The sequence below is a fragment of the Megalobrama amblycephala genome, linkage group LG24, assembly GCF_018812025.1.
Source record: "Megalobrama amblycephala isolate DHTTF-2021 linkage group LG24, ASM1881202v1, whole genome shotgun sequence".
NCBI classification, from domain to species: domain Eukaryota; kingdom Metazoa; phylum Chordata; class Actinopteri; order Cypriniformes; family Xenocyprididae; genus Megalobrama; species Megalobrama amblycephala.
Window position 1 is genome coordinate 5697839 of NC_063067.1, and position 16631 is coordinate 5714469.

Consider the following 16631-nt stretch of genomic DNA (forward strand, 5'->3'; position numbering starts at 1 on the left):
TTGCTAATTGTTAATGTTAGTTAATGCATTAACTAACGCTAACTAATGAGACCTTATTGTAGAGTGATACCTATTCTTCTTTATAATTATTTTCTGTTTTAATCTGTTTGAAACATTTGTTGACTTTCTATATTTTTTGTATTACTTTATGTTACTTTATTGCAACTTATTTCAATATCGTGATAACACCGTATAAGCTTCAGCAATTATCGCAACATGAAATTTTGATAGCGTCACATGCCTACCGCAGAGTTTCCTTTCCTCTTTTTTTAATCATTATTTAATCAGATTGCTAAGTTTTTAAATGTTTTTACACATACTGGATTAAAAATGCAACAGCTAACGCAACCTCCCGCAGTGATGACAGGCTGCGTTGTTTATATTTTAAAAAATCAAATGCAGTATGCAATGAACACCGTGCAGCGGTAAACAGAACATCGCGTTCATCATTGCCAAAGCATGTTTGGTTTTACAGGTTTATTTGGCACATTTATGTTCCATGTTCCTCACAGATCCCCTGTGACCTTATTGGTCGGCTGAGCTAATGAATTTTCTGCCCGGCCAATCATCAGCCCCGTATCAGTCCAAAAACACCTGGTGCTCCTCGTATCAGGCACACTGGATATCTGGATACAGAGGTCTTTTTTTGCCCCTGGTGAAAGGTGCCCTTTCACAGCGATCCTGGATTAGTCTGCCTGCCCAGAGCTCAACCACAGCAATTATGACTTTGTCGGAAAGTATTAAAAGGGAAATGCCTTTTTATTAGTAATGGCTGCAAAAACGAGGAAGCTGCACATATATTACAGACAGTTTTTCTTCATATCATTTTTTGTATACTCGGATATTAAATTTGTGTGGTTAGGCCTTAGAGGATCTCAGTTACTGAAAACAACAAACACATCTCATTACCTCATGGAGTTATTTATTCACATGGAACCAGACGGTCTCTTAAGTCATTATCTTCATGGGATGTTTTTAGAAAAGAATATTATCCAAGTGAGAAAATAGCATTAGATTTATGCAACACCTTCTGTAGTGCCTGTGTACTGTATGCATTATAAATTTAGGGGATATGGTTCTTCATATCTCAAAGTCTACTTCATTGTATTACAATACATATTATATATATATAATTACACCATACAGACTTCACAGAAATGGAATTTGCTGATGATTTTGTGAATCCTGCCTTTTATTCATTCCTCCAGCTTCATTCGAGTGTGGACAGGGGTGATGGCCGAACGAAATACATTTTAAAAGGAGAAGGGGCCGGCTCGGTGTTCGTCATTGACAGCAGGACGGGGAATATCCACGTCACTAAGCCCCTCGACCGCGAGGAGAAGGACCAGTACCGCCTTATCGCCACGGCAACAGACCGACAGACCGGCCGAGCCCTGGAGCCATCCTCCCAGTTCATTATCCGCGTGCAGGACATCAACGATAACCCACCTGTGTTCCAGGACGGCCCGTACAGCGCCACCGTGCCTGAGATGGCCAACATCGGTACTGCGTGCGCAAATGCCCTCTGACTGCTGTCACTGGGAGAGCTGTGTTTGGAAGAAAAGATGGAGGGTCACATGCTTATTGAACCTTGACTTTGTCGAAAATATCTCTTTTTTTTCATCTCTCTCTTTTTTCCCTAGGCACATCGGTTATTCAACTGACAGCCACAGATGCTGATGATCCAACCTATGGGAGCAGTGCCAAACTGGTGTATTCAGTGATTCAAGGCCAGCAGTACTTCACTGTGGACCCGCAGTCAGGTGTGTTCTGTTATATTCTGCAATATTCACCAGAGATTAGAAATGCAATATTTCTCATTTTTAAGTAAAGGGTGAGTGACTACTGGGCTGTGGTCCAACAACATCATTAAACACAGGCTCTCAGCTCTGAACATATGAATATGTTTAAATGTGCACCAGTAATGCAATTATTTCCTATAATCAGAGTAAGGACTTAATGGCAGTAAGATGTTTACATGACATGAGCAAACCTCGTCTCAAGATGCACAACCTTCAAAGGGTTAGTTCACCCAAAAATGAAATTTCTGTCATTAATTACTCACCCTCATGTCGTTCCAAACCCATAAGACCTTCGTTCATCTTCAGAACATAAATTAAGATATTTTTGATAAAATCCAAGAGCTTTCTGACCTGAAAGTTTTTAATCACAGTTCCAGGTTCTACGTCAGAATGCCGGCTCAGTATTGGCCGACGCTGTTGATGTGTGAGCAGCACGATGCATCCGTGTGATGCTGAAGCAGAAGCCGGCCAATAATGAATCGGTGTTCTGACGTAGAACCTGGAAGTGCTGCACTGTGTTCAATATGCCAACAGCGTAGGAGAATGACAGGGGAGAGGAGAAATTGATTAATAAAGTCGTTGTTTTTGTTTTGTTTTTGGGCACAAAAAGTATTCTCGTCGCTTCATACCATTAAGGTTGAACCACTGTAGTCACATGAACCATGTCTTTACCTTTCTGTGCCTTGAAACTGGTTATGACTTTACTGTGTATCAGAAAGCTCTCGGATTTCATCAAAATATCTTAATTTGTGTTCTGAAGATGAACGAAGGTCTTACAGGTTTGGAACGACATGAGGGTGAGTAATTAATGACAGAAATTTCATTTTTGAGTGAACTAACCCTTTAAATGTCCTAATTAAACTAAGGCCTAATCCTGGCTTTATCTAAGGCTTAAGTCTTAAGTCTTTTACTCAAGTGTTGAAATTGGTGAACTTGTAATGGAGTCATTTTCTCTGTAAGGAATCTCTACTTTTACTTGACAGTGGTTTTCAAGTACTCATTACACTGCAAGTGCATGGAAAATTAAAGGACAAATTATCAATAATGATTATGACTCTAAAGACCAGAATTTTCACTTTATAACAATTGAAAGAAATTTGTTTTCTATTGCATCCTCCAAAAGATTTCATTAATTTCCGTTCCTTGAACAGTTTCTAATCCCTTCTGTTAACTATATTCTTTAGTTTTTTTAATGATTCGAATAATATTCGATATTGAGTATATTATTCTATATTTACTAAATGATGAAAACTGACTACATTTTCTATTGTATTCTGTATTATTGTCTACATTCTATACTACTGAAGTTGAAGTTGTTGACCAGATTCTACAGTATTTTGTTAGATTCTGTTCTTTAGAATATGAATATTGACTAGATTCTATTCTATTCTATTCTATTCTATTCTATTCTATTCTATTCTATTCTATTCTATTTCAGGACTATATATCAGCTGATAATTTTTCAGGGCTCCAGCACAAAAGAATGATCTATTTTATGTATTTTTGAATTTACTAGATACATTAAATGTTAAGTTTTCTTTACAAAACATTTTGTCCCATAAAAATTTTTTTTTTTTTAGAAAAAGCAAATATGCTTTTAAACAGTATATATACACTACCATTCAAAAGTATGCAATCAGTAATTTTTTTATGAAATACATTTATTAGGATGCATTCATTTGATCAAAAGTGACAGTAAAGACATATATAATCTCTTTTTATTTCAAATAAATGTTGTGGTTGTTTTAACATCCTATTCTTTAAAGAATCCTCTAGTTTCCACAAAACTATAAAGCAGCAAATTGTCATATTAGAATGATCTTGAAGGATCATGTGACACTGAAGACTGGAGTAATGATGCTGAATATTTAGCTTTGATCACAGGAATAAATCACATTTTAAAATGTATTTACATAGAAAACATTTATTTGAATATTTCACAATTATACTGTCTTTACTGTATTTTTTATCAGATTTGTAGAAATCATAGAAAAGCAAACTTTTAAGTTTGCAAGGCATAAAAACATATGTACAATAAATGTAAGCACTGGTATGTAAGAATAAGTGACTGTAAGATTTGTTTGATCCATTAGTCATGAAGTCAGATCTGTATTTGCTCCAGCAGTGTGATGGTGTAGGATGTTCAGTGTAATTCCTTTTAATTCACTTCAGTTTAACCTAATTACCTTACTGGCATGAAAATTGGTCAGTATTGCCAAAGTGAGATATGCTGTGAGTGATCTGCTCCTGTCTCTGTCTCTCTCTGTGTCTCTGTAGGTATAGTGCGCACGGCGGTCCCAGATATGGACAGAGAAGCTCAGGCGCAGTACCAGGTGGTGCTCCAGGCAAGAGACATGGGCGGCCATCAAGGAGGTCTGACAGGGACCACCACTCTCACTGTGCACCTCAGTGACGTCAATGACAACCCACCGCGCTTCACTCAAAGTGAGTCACACACCCAGCTCTGCTCCAGAACACATCAAAAACCAGTCCAATCTAGTCTGTCTACTGTAGTCTACTTCACTCTACTGTTCTATTCTATTCTATTCTATTCTATTCTATGAAGGATCATATCTGCTCTACTCCACTGCTCTATTCTATTCTATTCGGTTTTATTCTATTCTATTCTATGAAGGATCATATCTGCTCTACTCCACTGCTCTATTCTATTCTATTCTAGTCTATTCTATTCTATTCTATTCTATTCTATTATATTATATTCTATTCTATTCGGTTTTATTCTATTCTATTCAGTTTTATTCTATTCTATTCTATTCTATGAAGGATTATATCTGCTCTACTCCAATGTACTGCTCTATTCTATTCTATTCTATTCTATTCTATGAAAGATCATATATGCTCTACTCCACTGTACTGCTCTATTCTATTCTATTCAATTCTATTCTATTCTATTCTATTCTATGAAGGATCATAGGTTCTCTACTCTGTACTGCTCTATTCTATTCTATTCAATGAAGGGTCATATCTGTTCTACTCCACTGTACTGCTCTATTTTACTCTATTCTATTCTATTATATTTAATGAAGGGTCATATCTGCTCTACTCCACTTTACTGCTCTATTCTATTCTATTCTATTCTATTCTATTCTATTCTATGAAGGGTCATATCTGCTCTACTCCACTGTACTGCTCTATTCTATTCTATTCGGTTTTATTCTATTCTATGTTTTATTCTATTCTATTCTATTCAATGAAGGTTCATATCTGCTCTACTCCTCTGTACTGCTCTATTCTATTCTATTCCGTTTTATTCTATTCTATGTTTTATTCTTTTCTATTCTATTCTATTATATTATATTCTATTCAATGAAGGGTCATATCTGCTCTACTCCACTGTACTGCTCTATTCAATTCTATTCTAGGAAGGGTCATATCTGCTCTACTCCATGGTACTGCTCTATTCTATTCTATTCTATTTGGTTTTATTCTATTCTATGTTTTATTCTATTCTATTCTATTCTATTCTATGAAGGGGTCATATCTGCTCTACTCCACTGTACTGCTCTATTCTATTCTATTCTATTCTAGGAAGGGTCATATCTGCTCTACTCCACTGTACTGCTCTATTCTATTCTATTCTATTCTATTCTATTCTATGAAGGGTCATATCTGCTCTACTCCACTGTACTGCTCTATTCTATTCTATTCGGTTTTATTCTATTCTATGTTTTATTCTATTCTATTCTATTCTATTCAATGAAGGTTCATATCTGCTCTACTCCACTGTACTGCTCTATTCTATTCTATTCGGTTTTATTCTATTCTATGTTTTATTCTTTTCTATTCTATTCTATTATATTCTATTCAATGAAGGGTCATATCTGCTCTACTCCACTGTACTGCTCTATTCAATTCTATTCTAGGAAGGGTCATATCTGCTCTACTCCATGGTACTGCTCTATTCTATTCTATTCTATTTGGTTTTATTCTATTCTATGTTTTATTCTATTCTATTCTATTCTATGAAGGGGTCATATCTGCTCTACTCCACTGTACTGCTCTATTCTATTCTATTCTATTCTATTCTATTCTAGGAAGGGTCATATCTGCTCTACTCCACTGTACTGCTCTATTCTATTCTATTCTTTTTGGTTTTATTCTATTCTATGTTTTATTCTATTCTATTCAATGAAGGGTCATATCTGCTCTACTCCACTGTACTGCTCTATTCTATTCTATTCTATTCTATGAAGGATTATATCTGCTCTACTCCACTGTACTGCTCTATTCTATTCTATTCTATTCTATGAAGGATAATAGGTGCTCTACTCCACTGTACTGCTCTATTCTACTCTATTCTTCTATTCAATGAAGTGTTATATCTGCTCTACTCCACTGTACTGCTCTATTCTATTCTGTTCTGTTCTGTTCTGTTCTGTTCCATTCTATGAAGGATCATATCTGCTCTACTCCACTGTACTGCTCTATTCTATTCTATTCTATTCTATTCTATTCTATTCTATTCTATTCTGTTCTGTTCTGTTCTGTTCTGTTCTGTTCCATTCTATGAAGGATCAGATCTGCTCTACTCCACTGTACTGCTCTATTCTATTCTATTCTATTCTATTCTATTCTGTTCTGTTCTGTTCTGTTCTGTTCTGTTCCATTCTATGAAGGATCAGATCTGCTCTACTCTACTCCACTGTTCTATTCTATTCTATTCTATTCTATTCTATTCTATTCTATTCTATTCTATTCTATTCTATTCTATATTATTCTGTTCTGTTCTGTTCTGTTCTATTCTAGCCTGTCTAGTCTATCTGTACCAGTACATCTATTCCAGTTTATTTGATTGTACTGTATTACATGAGAATTTTTAAACAAAAATGCAAAATATTGCCTTGGCAGCTAACTGAAATGTCTTAACTACTAAAATGACCGAAACTGAAATAAAAATTAAGCTAAAAAGAATGAATATATATACACGTACATATACTAAAATAACACTGGTTCTTGTCTAGTGTTCTCTGTTCTCTTCCAGTCTGTTTTAGTCAAATTTTTTCCCCGTGTACTCTGATTCAGAGAATATAAACTCTGAATTCAATAGCTATTTGGTTGTGAAGATCAAAGAGTCGTGGTGTGGGCTCTTTATATCTCTGTCAGCATGTCCGCTGTCCATTAGCTGCTCTAATGACACACAGTGCACTGTTTGCAAACATCACAAGTGCTTTTTCCACGTCCGCAGACTAACCAGCAGGAAGAGAAGAGATGTGGGCGTTCAGGTTTGTGTGTGACATGATGTAACCTTTTGAAATGGATTCATGCTTTATTTCTCTTCTACTTTAAATCTCTCTGTCCTATTTTCCTGACTGCTCTTCTGTCCACTTGTTAGCCGCAGCGAGCTTATTACACACGCTCTATTCATGCAGCGGATGCGGTCTTATTGCAGTAATTGATTGACAGCTCAAAGACGTGAGTGGTGGTTTGGAGACTGTGGCCGTGATGTCAGAAGATGACACATGAGGGACTGACTTGCGTCTGCTGCATTATATTCTGTCTGATTTGGATGCGATCTTATCAGTCTTACACTAGAGAGTCATGACGTACACAATTACTTAGCTGCATAAATTGTATCCCCAGTCAGAATTTTCTGAAATGGATTATTTCCCTAGAAATGTGTAATAATGTTAGTTGAATATTACGGCGTATCGTATTTGTTGTGTTTCAATTATAGATTCACTTGTGTTTGTCGGCTCCCTGAATCAATCTTTCTTAATCACAAGTGCTCAAACCACCTGTTGTTTGTTTCTCTGACAAAAATGTGCTTTTTTGTTTTGTACTGCCCTGAAAAGATGTATAATAGAAGACAAAATATTTGACATAAATATCTTGTTTTTAAGTTTTACAAATATTGGTTGTTCAGTATCGCATGTTGCCTTCTTGTGCGTCAATAATCGCTTGTAATAGTTGTTTGACTCCCTGAGAAAAGTTTAATTCAGAAAACATTTCAACATTAGTTAAATCATTTTACTGATAACTGATTCATACTTTAAACACTATATTGGCCCCATAGGTTTGTGATTAAAGCCAGCAGCTTGACAATGAAAACAGTTTAAAGCCAAATGGAGTGATGAATTCGTCTCGTCTTACCATCTAATTGTAATCCTGAATCCGTAACCACTTATACCAATTACTATGAGAGAGCACCATCTCTCAAATTTATAGTGAATTTGCTGTCTTGAATATAAAGAAGATATTTGCATCTGAAGATGAAATGGTAATGCGTTTATGCTATCATTTTTACAATACAATTAACACTGACTTCATGTTATGGGAAGTAAAAAGGGTCTTTCATAGACTAACCAACACTTATGGCTGTTTTGATTAATGAGGTGATTAAAAATTGAGGCTGGTCTAGTAGATTAGTTGCGGTTGTTGATTTCTGCACCATTTTAAAACCATTAAATTAGGCATACTGCCCCTGGTCATCCAGTTTAATTTATTTATTTATTTATTTATTTAACAAAGTTTATAAAGTTTGTAATATATTAAATAAAGTTTGCTTCAGTGTAGCATATCAAGTAAAAATCGTAAAATAAAAACACCCAGTCCTGCTCAACTAATATTAAATATTAAAACTGTGTATGACCCACTTGGTCATGCTTAAAAAATTCCAGCCTAAAATCAAATGGCTAATGGTTTCAAATGGCTAATTAAAAATTGGATAATGAGAAAAAAACAACATGCCAAAGCATTAAATTGTCGCCTTTTTCTGGATTTTTAATTAAAAGAAGCAGTACTGGAGCCTCTGGGCCTTTTTTCTCAGTTCTTGGATGTCCCTTAGCACTGATAACAAACCAGTAAACTGGGCTGGGTTTCCCGATAATGTTGTCTCTTAGCGCGCTACGAAGACTCTAAAGGTAGACCTTAACTGAAGATATATATCATTTCTAGGCGTTCCTGAACTATCCCTTAGGAGGTTGCTTAAGGTATATCTTCTTAAGTGTGACGTTACCAGGTGCTGTCCATGGCGGCGGTGCTGAATTGGTTGATAGCGATGACTCGAGAATCGACAATTCACTCTATACAGGGGCTGCTTCACTGCATTATGTGAGAAATCAGTGGTTTTTTATAAAAAAGAAGCACTTCAGAAGTAGAAATTGCATTTATCAGGACTCATGGCAAATTGCAAATTGCAAATTGCAAACTAAATCTAATGAAACTAGAAGTTTAAGGCGACCGTTTTTAGAACAAAGTTTTAATTCCTAGGAGACGTGTCCATGCAACTGACAGGTATCGCGTTTATATCGTTTTTTTTTTTTTTTTTCAAAATATTCACAAACTTGTTAACTATATCATGAATTTTATGATATATTCCGATTGTAAAATATGTGGAAGTGAATGTTGCGCCATGAGTTTAGGCTACATGGCAGTTAAAGCTGTTGGATTTACGAAATCTTCCCTGAAATACATAAAAGTATGTGGCCGGTGAACTGGGAGAAGAATAGAGTAAACTTTATTGTTTCATACACAATGTGTATCTGATATGAATAAAACACTTCGTCAAATTATAATTGAAAGGGTTATTGTTGCAGCTTCCATAGACATCAGTGTATGGAATTTGATTTTAACAAACAATAAATGTCTTTTTTATGCAGTAGCCTTCTTAATTTAAATGTGTATTTAAATGTCTGAAACCTAAAATAAAGCACGATGAGGTAAAAACACCGAATAGTTGTGATAACGTTACATGACAAGCGCGGAGCGTGCGTCTGTCTCTGGATCAGCGCTAAAGCACATTTGAATTTAGCAGTGAATTTTTGCATTTTATTCTTTGCCCTAATCCTAATCGAACACTGGGTGTATTACAGCTTTAGAATTATATTCGTATTGACTGTGAACAGTGATAAGGTATAGCTAAGAGTGCTCCAGACCAACCTTACGAAAGTATGGCTTACAGAAGGTACACTTAACTAAGAACGTTTCGGGAAACACGTATTAATGTTAAGGTACAGCTTAAGGTATAATTTAAGAACGACGTAGAGTTAAGAAGGTTTCGGGAAACCCAGCCCTGGTCTTTTTGAACTATTCATTAAAAGAACCGACTCATAAGAGTCATTCGTTTGGCATTCAGAGTAGCACGGTCATGCTGCCGCTATATATATATTTGATTTACTACACAGAACAGTGTCATATGTATGGAACTGAACAAACCACTGAATAAAAAATAAAAAAGGTAATTGCGACTTATCTCATAATTCTGACTTTATAACATGAAATTGCGAGTTTATATCTCATAATTTAAAAAAAAGTCAGAATTGCGAGAAAAAGTCAGAATTGCGACTTTATAACTTGCAATTGCATTTTTTTTTGTATCTCACAATTCTGACTTTATATCTCGCAATTCTGACTTTATATCTTGCAATTCTGACTTTATATCTCGCAATTCTGACTTTATATCTCACAATTCTGACTTTATATCTTGCAATTCTGACTTTATATCTCGCAAATCTGACTTTATATCTCGCAATTCTGACTTTATATCTTGCAATTCTGACTTTATATCTCACAATTCTGACTTTATATCTCGCAATTCTGTCTTTATATCTCGCAATTCTGACTTTATATCTCGTAATTCTGACTTTATATCTCACAATTCTGACTTTATAACTCACAATTCTGTCTTTATATCTCACAATTCTGACTTTATATCTCGTAATTCTGACTTTATATCTCGCAATTCTGACTTTATATCTCGCAATTCTGACTTTATATCTCGCAATTCTGACTTTATATCTCGTAATTCTGACTTTATATCTCGCAATTCTGACTTTATATCTCGCAATTCTGACTTTATATCTCGCAATTCTGACTTTATATCTCGCAAATCTGACTTTATATCTCGCAATTCTGACTTTATATCTCGCAATTCTGTCTTTATATCTCGCAATTCTGACTTTATATCTCGTAATTCTGACTTTATATCTCACAATTCTGACTTTATATCTCGCAATTCTGTCTTTATATCTCGCAATTCTGACTTTATATCTCGTAATTCTGACTTTATATCTCACAATTCTGACTTTATAACTCACAATTCTGTCTTTATATCTCACAATTCTGACTTTATATCTCGTAATTCTGACTTTATATCTCGCAATTCTGACTTTATATCTCGCAATTCTGACTTTATATCTCGCAATTCTGACTTTATATCTCGTAATTCTGAATTTATATCTCGCAATTCTGACTTTATATCTCGCAATTCTGACTTTATATTGCAATTCTGACTTTATATCTCACAATTCTGACTTTATATCTCGTAATTCTGACTTTATATCTCTTAATTCTGACTATTTCTTGCAATTCTGACTTTATATCTAGCAATTTGGACTATATCTCGCAATTCTGACACTTATATCTCACAATTCTGACTTTATATCTCGCAATTCTGACTTTATATCTCGCAATTCTGACTTTATATCTCACAATTCTGACTTTATATCTCGCAATTCTGACTTTTTTAACTCGCAATTCTGACTTTATATCTCACAATTCTGACTTTATATCTCGCAATTCTGACTTTATATCGCAATTCTGACTTTATATCTCACAATTCTGACTTTATATCTCGTAATTCTGACATTATATCTCACAATTCTGACTATATCTTGCAATTTTGACTTTATATCTCGCAATTCTGACTTTATATCTCGCAATTCTGACATGAACATCTTGGATGACATGGGGGTGAGTAAATTATCAGGAAATTTAAATATGAAAGTGAACTAATCCTTTAAGCTGTCTTTCTGGATACATATTTTTTTTTTTTACTAAGCTAAAGTAATTTGTTTTAAATATGTTGGAACTGCTTTGTTCATTATTTTTTGTCTAAGCCTTTAATTTGACTGACTATATTTGTCCAGATGATTGCAAAAGTAGATTTTCCATATGAAACTGAGTGATTTGTTGTGTGCATTTACTTTACTGAAAAAAGTGGCGACATAAAAAAATGTGTTTATGCATCCATAAAATGAGAGATTTTCCTACGACAAGACCAAAGTACTGAACGCAAAGCATGTTTGTGCGAGTCTGTAGGCAGTGCAGCTTTATGTGCAGTGATGGAAATAAAACAAACTAGACATTGACTTCTAAAGTCACTTATTGTGACATTTTCTGTCACTTATTGTGACATTTTCTGTCACAATAATATATGAAATTACCCTCATTTGGGATTTATTTTCTAAGAAATAGACATATACATTTAATGGAACTGATTAATTACTACATCATATCATGTAAAATAGCATGTCACGTAATTACGTCGGTTTAATTTGTTATCATCTGACAGCTTTAAAGATACACCCACTCTTTCAGTTTTTAGCACAGAAGAGAATTAATCAGTACTAATGTCACAGGGATATACAGTGGATAGAGAAAACATACTGCTGTTACTATTTCTGGCATATATAGATAGATATGGCATAAATCATAAGAATATGATATTCTGATCTTCAGCCGATGCGCTCCTTTGCACATGTGGAACTGCATGATCACAGAAATGCGAGTTCAAATACAGCCTGCATGTTTCATTTTCTGATCCTGTTTTTGTTCTTTCTCTCTCTTCCACCACTGAACTATATAATAAAAGACAAAAAGGCCTATAAATAAAATATTAGGGGGGGAAAACATGTTAAACCATGTTAAAGACCATGTTAAAAAATGATGCAGTAAAACATATTTAATTAATCTCTTATAGTAACACTTTAAAGGGTGAGTTCATCCAAAAATGAAATTTCTGTCATTTATTGCTCACCCTCATGTCGTCCCACACCCGTAAGACCTAGGAGCTTGCATGTACTTGCATGATTGAAAATGAATGAATATGAATGAATATGCTCCCTGATTAAACTTATTTGCTTTAAAGGGTAAATTCAGATTTTATAGCCTTTTCCAATGAGTTAAATCAGGTGCATTCGATTAGGAAGCCATCTGAATTGTGTATGGTCCAGTGATTGTGTACGAATGATCCTCTTCAGTGATCCGCTCTTTAGGATCCGACAGTGATCACAGAGTGAAGTCACTGAGCATCTTAACCTTATATCCTGCATGTCTCTTGGGATACTGTCCAGATCTGGCCTGTGTGTTACTGACGTTGCGTCCTGGTGTGTGGATTGAGTCCCGACTCTCAGCAGGAGCTGATTCACAGTGTTGTGAAAAGTGTCGCTGAATCTTGTACCCACTGACCCGTGATCCGTCACTGCCTTCATTCTCCGTGCGGCTCTCTCGAAGTGCTAAAAACCTCTGCGCTGTGTGTTTGAAGGAGAGATATGAAAGTGCGGTTTGGTGTTGTGGCGGTGGGAAGCTTCGGTGTGTACGTGTGGATGAAATATTTGATGATTTCTATGGAGATATGATGAGTGCGGTATGTGCTGTGTGTGTGAGATATCAAAGTTTGAGGTGAGTATGAGTGACTGTGGATTTGATAAGGCTTATGGGTTTCTGTCAGTCCATATCCGTCAACTTTAATAAATGCGTGTGCGAGTGAGTAAACAAAGCCCGAAGCCATTCGCAGCGTCTGAGTCACCTCTGAGCAAGAGAGGTCCGGTGAATTGGTGCGAGACTGAGACTCGTAACTCAACGTGGCCCTCCAAGTTCAACGGTTCTGCTTCTTCATGCAACACTCTAAAAATTGCTTGGTTAAAAACAACCCAATTTGGGTTATTTGGCAACCCAGCGCTGGGTCAAAATTGGACAAACCCAGCATTAGGTTGTTTTAACCCTGGCTGGGTTAAATGTTTGATCCAACATGCTGGGTTGTTTTATTAAACTCAACTATTGATTAAAAATGACTAAACTGCTGGCTTAAAATGAACCCAAAAAATGCTGAAAATTAAATTCACACACAGAATTACTTGAGGAACAACAGAAAAGAGTTAAAGGTGCCCAAGAATGCTTTTTCACAAGATGTAATATAAGTCTAAGGTGTCCCCTGAATGTGTCTGTGAAGTTTCAGCTCAAAATACCCCATAGATTTTTTTAAATTAATTTTTTTAACTGCCTATTTTGGGGCATCATTAACTATACACTGATTTTTTCAGTCGCCGCCCCTTTAATTCGCGTGCTCCCTGCCACACGAGCTCTCGATTATATTACAGCACATTTACAAAGTTCACACAGCTAATATAACCCTCAAATGGATCTTTACAAGATGTTCGTCATGCATGCTGTATGCATGCTTCGAATTATGTGAGTAAAGTATTTATTTTGATGTTTATATTTGATTCTGAATGAGTTTGAGGCTGTGCTCCGTGGCTAACGGCTAATGCTACACTGTTGGAGAGATTTATAAAGAATGAAGTTGTGTTTATGAATTATACAGACTGCAAGTGTTTAAAAATGAAAATAGCGATGGCTCTCTTGTCTCCGTGAATTCAGTAAGAAATTATGGTAACTTTAACCTCATTTAACCATAGACAGTAAAAGAAATGGACACAGCGACCCCATTGGAACTCAATTGAGAGAAGTGAAGCCCATTTTTAGCGATTTTTAGCACTTCCGTTTCTGACGCGCAGACTCAAACTAAGCTTGATGACGTCAGCAACCTGTCTGACAGATGTAAATCTTCTAGTAGCTGTGCGTGCAAACTGCCATCGTTAATCTTGCAGAGACGGCGAGCTTGAGCGGGGAGTTCTTTGGCGTGAGTGAGCAGGAGTAAGTATTCTGATTAATTATTTTGTATAGTATTTTAAAATGTAACGCCAGTACACCATATTAAGTTAATGCATACTATTGCCTGCGAGCTTCTCCTCCTGTCTGTACGGTAATTTCTCTACTGTGCGACAGAGAGTCGAGTGGTTATGACGCAATCGTTAGCCTATTTTTTACAAAAACTGTTTCTACACGGCCATAATGTAACATAGAAGGTAATGGAGCCCTTTATACATTGTCGTGTATCTTTAGAAATAAATAATGGACAAATGGAGTCTTTAAACGCCTCAGATGTAAAGTTATTCGCTGTCAAAGTGACGCCAAAATGAATGGGAGTCAATGGGATGCTAACGCAAGTGAAGTTCTGCTACAAGATGGCGGCACGCGGCCGACTTCAACTTCCGGTCGACTTCCTTGGGCACTGCATTTAACAGTACATTAGCAACATGCTAACGAAACATTTAGAAAGACAATTTACAAATATCACTAAAAATATCATGCTATCATGGATCATGTCAGTTATTATTGCTCCATCTGCCATTTTTCGCTGTTGTTCTTGCTTACCTAGTCTGATGATTCACCTGTGCAGATCCAGACGTTACTGGCTGCCCTTGTCTAATGCCTTTCATAATGTTGGGAACATGGGCTGGCATATGCAAATATTGGGGCATACACCCCGACTGTTACGTAACAGTCGGTGTTATGTTGAGATCCACGTGTTTTCCGGAAGTCTTTTAAACAAATGAGATTTACATAAGAAAGAGAAAGCAATGGAGTTTGAAACTCAATGTATGTCTTTTCCATGTACTGAACTCTTGTTATTCAACTATGCCGAGGTAAATTCAAATTTTGAATCTAGGGCACCTTTAAAACAACGTGCTCATGTATGCTTAAAACAGAGAAGTCTTTCCTTTGAGTTTTCTGCATACAGACGACACCATTGTCAAAATGATCCCCATTCACACGGATCTGCAAAAACGACTAAAAATGCTGTATTCTGCTGCCAGGCCATTAGATGGCGATGGAACACTATAGACTGAGCATGTAATAAGCATGTGCATGATGTCATCGTTTCCACAGATTCGCATTTTTGTTGTTTACATGGAGACTGTTTTCAAAAACTTTCACTTTGAAACCTGTTTTCAAATATTTGCATTTTCAGATCACCAAAACGCCGTTGACCTGTAAATGAACGGTCAAAACACATTAAAAGTCTTACGTTTTTAGTTGAAAATGGTGTTGTGTAAACGGCCCATAAAGGTGATGATACTTTTCTGAGCAATGTTGCCGAACAATGTTGCTTGGGCACTTTCCCATTGAGAATGGGCAACAAATTTTTATCTGGATACATTAGATCGAAGTTTTTTTTGGCCATTCTCAATGGGAAAGTGCCCAAGCAACATTGCTCAGCAACATTGCTCAGAAAGTTGCCCATCACCTTAAGGGTTTCTGCTCGGTTTCTGCCAGGGTTGCCAGGTTTTCACAACAAAACCAGCCCAACTGCTACTCAAAACTAGCCCAAAACTAGCCGAAACGCATTTCAAGGGTGACCCCCTGGGAAAAATCGCATTCCAGGGGCTAAATATCATGCTATTTGGGGTCGATTCAACTCGCTGCAACAGTGTTAAAGTAGCCTTAAAGTGTCAAACTAGTTTATTGAAAAATCGTGAACTTGGCAAAACTGTCTAGTAAACTAAGCCGCCGTTGGATTGTTGAGTCGGAGGGTGGGTGGCATTGTTGCCAAGTCCGTGGTTTTCCCACGGAATGGGGCTAATTTTACACTGTTGCTGCGGTTGTCTTCATGTCCTTGGGTTAAAGCGACCCCAAATAACATGATATTTAGCCCCTGGAATGCGAATTTTACAAGGGGAACCTTCCAAAGAAGCAGATTTTACCCCCTAGAATGCAATTTTAACCCCCCGCAACGTGATTGGGCTAGTTTTGGGAGAATTTTGCGGGGTGTATTGTTTCAACTGTTAGTGAGATTGACCAGCCTACCCAATCATGGAAAAAATAACAGCGTTTGGGTAGAGAAAACAACCATTATGCTTCTTAAAGTGTAAAGGAAAAATTGTGAATTTCAGTCAAATGCATGTTAACCACACAATGCATATACAACGCTTCCCTGATAAAAATACAGATGCCAACAAACTGTTT

At 36.3% G+C, this 16631-nt stretch overlaps 1 protein-coding gene across 1 annotated transcript in view; it reads left to right on the plus strand.

Moving 5' to 3' along the window:
* Window positions 1-16631, plus strand: part of LOC125259729 (cadherin-11) — a 97806-nt gene that overhangs the window by 55369 nt on the left and 25806 nt on the right. Inside the window, exons 3-5 of the mRNA XM_048177614.1 lie at window positions 1209-1503; window positions 1644-1763; window positions 4080-4247. Of these exons, the coding sequence (XP_048033571.1) occupies window positions 1209-1503; window positions 1644-1763; window positions 4080-4247 (583 nt within the window). The remainder of the gene's footprint in view (window positions 1-1208; window positions 1504-1643; window positions 1764-4079; window positions 4248-16631) is intronic.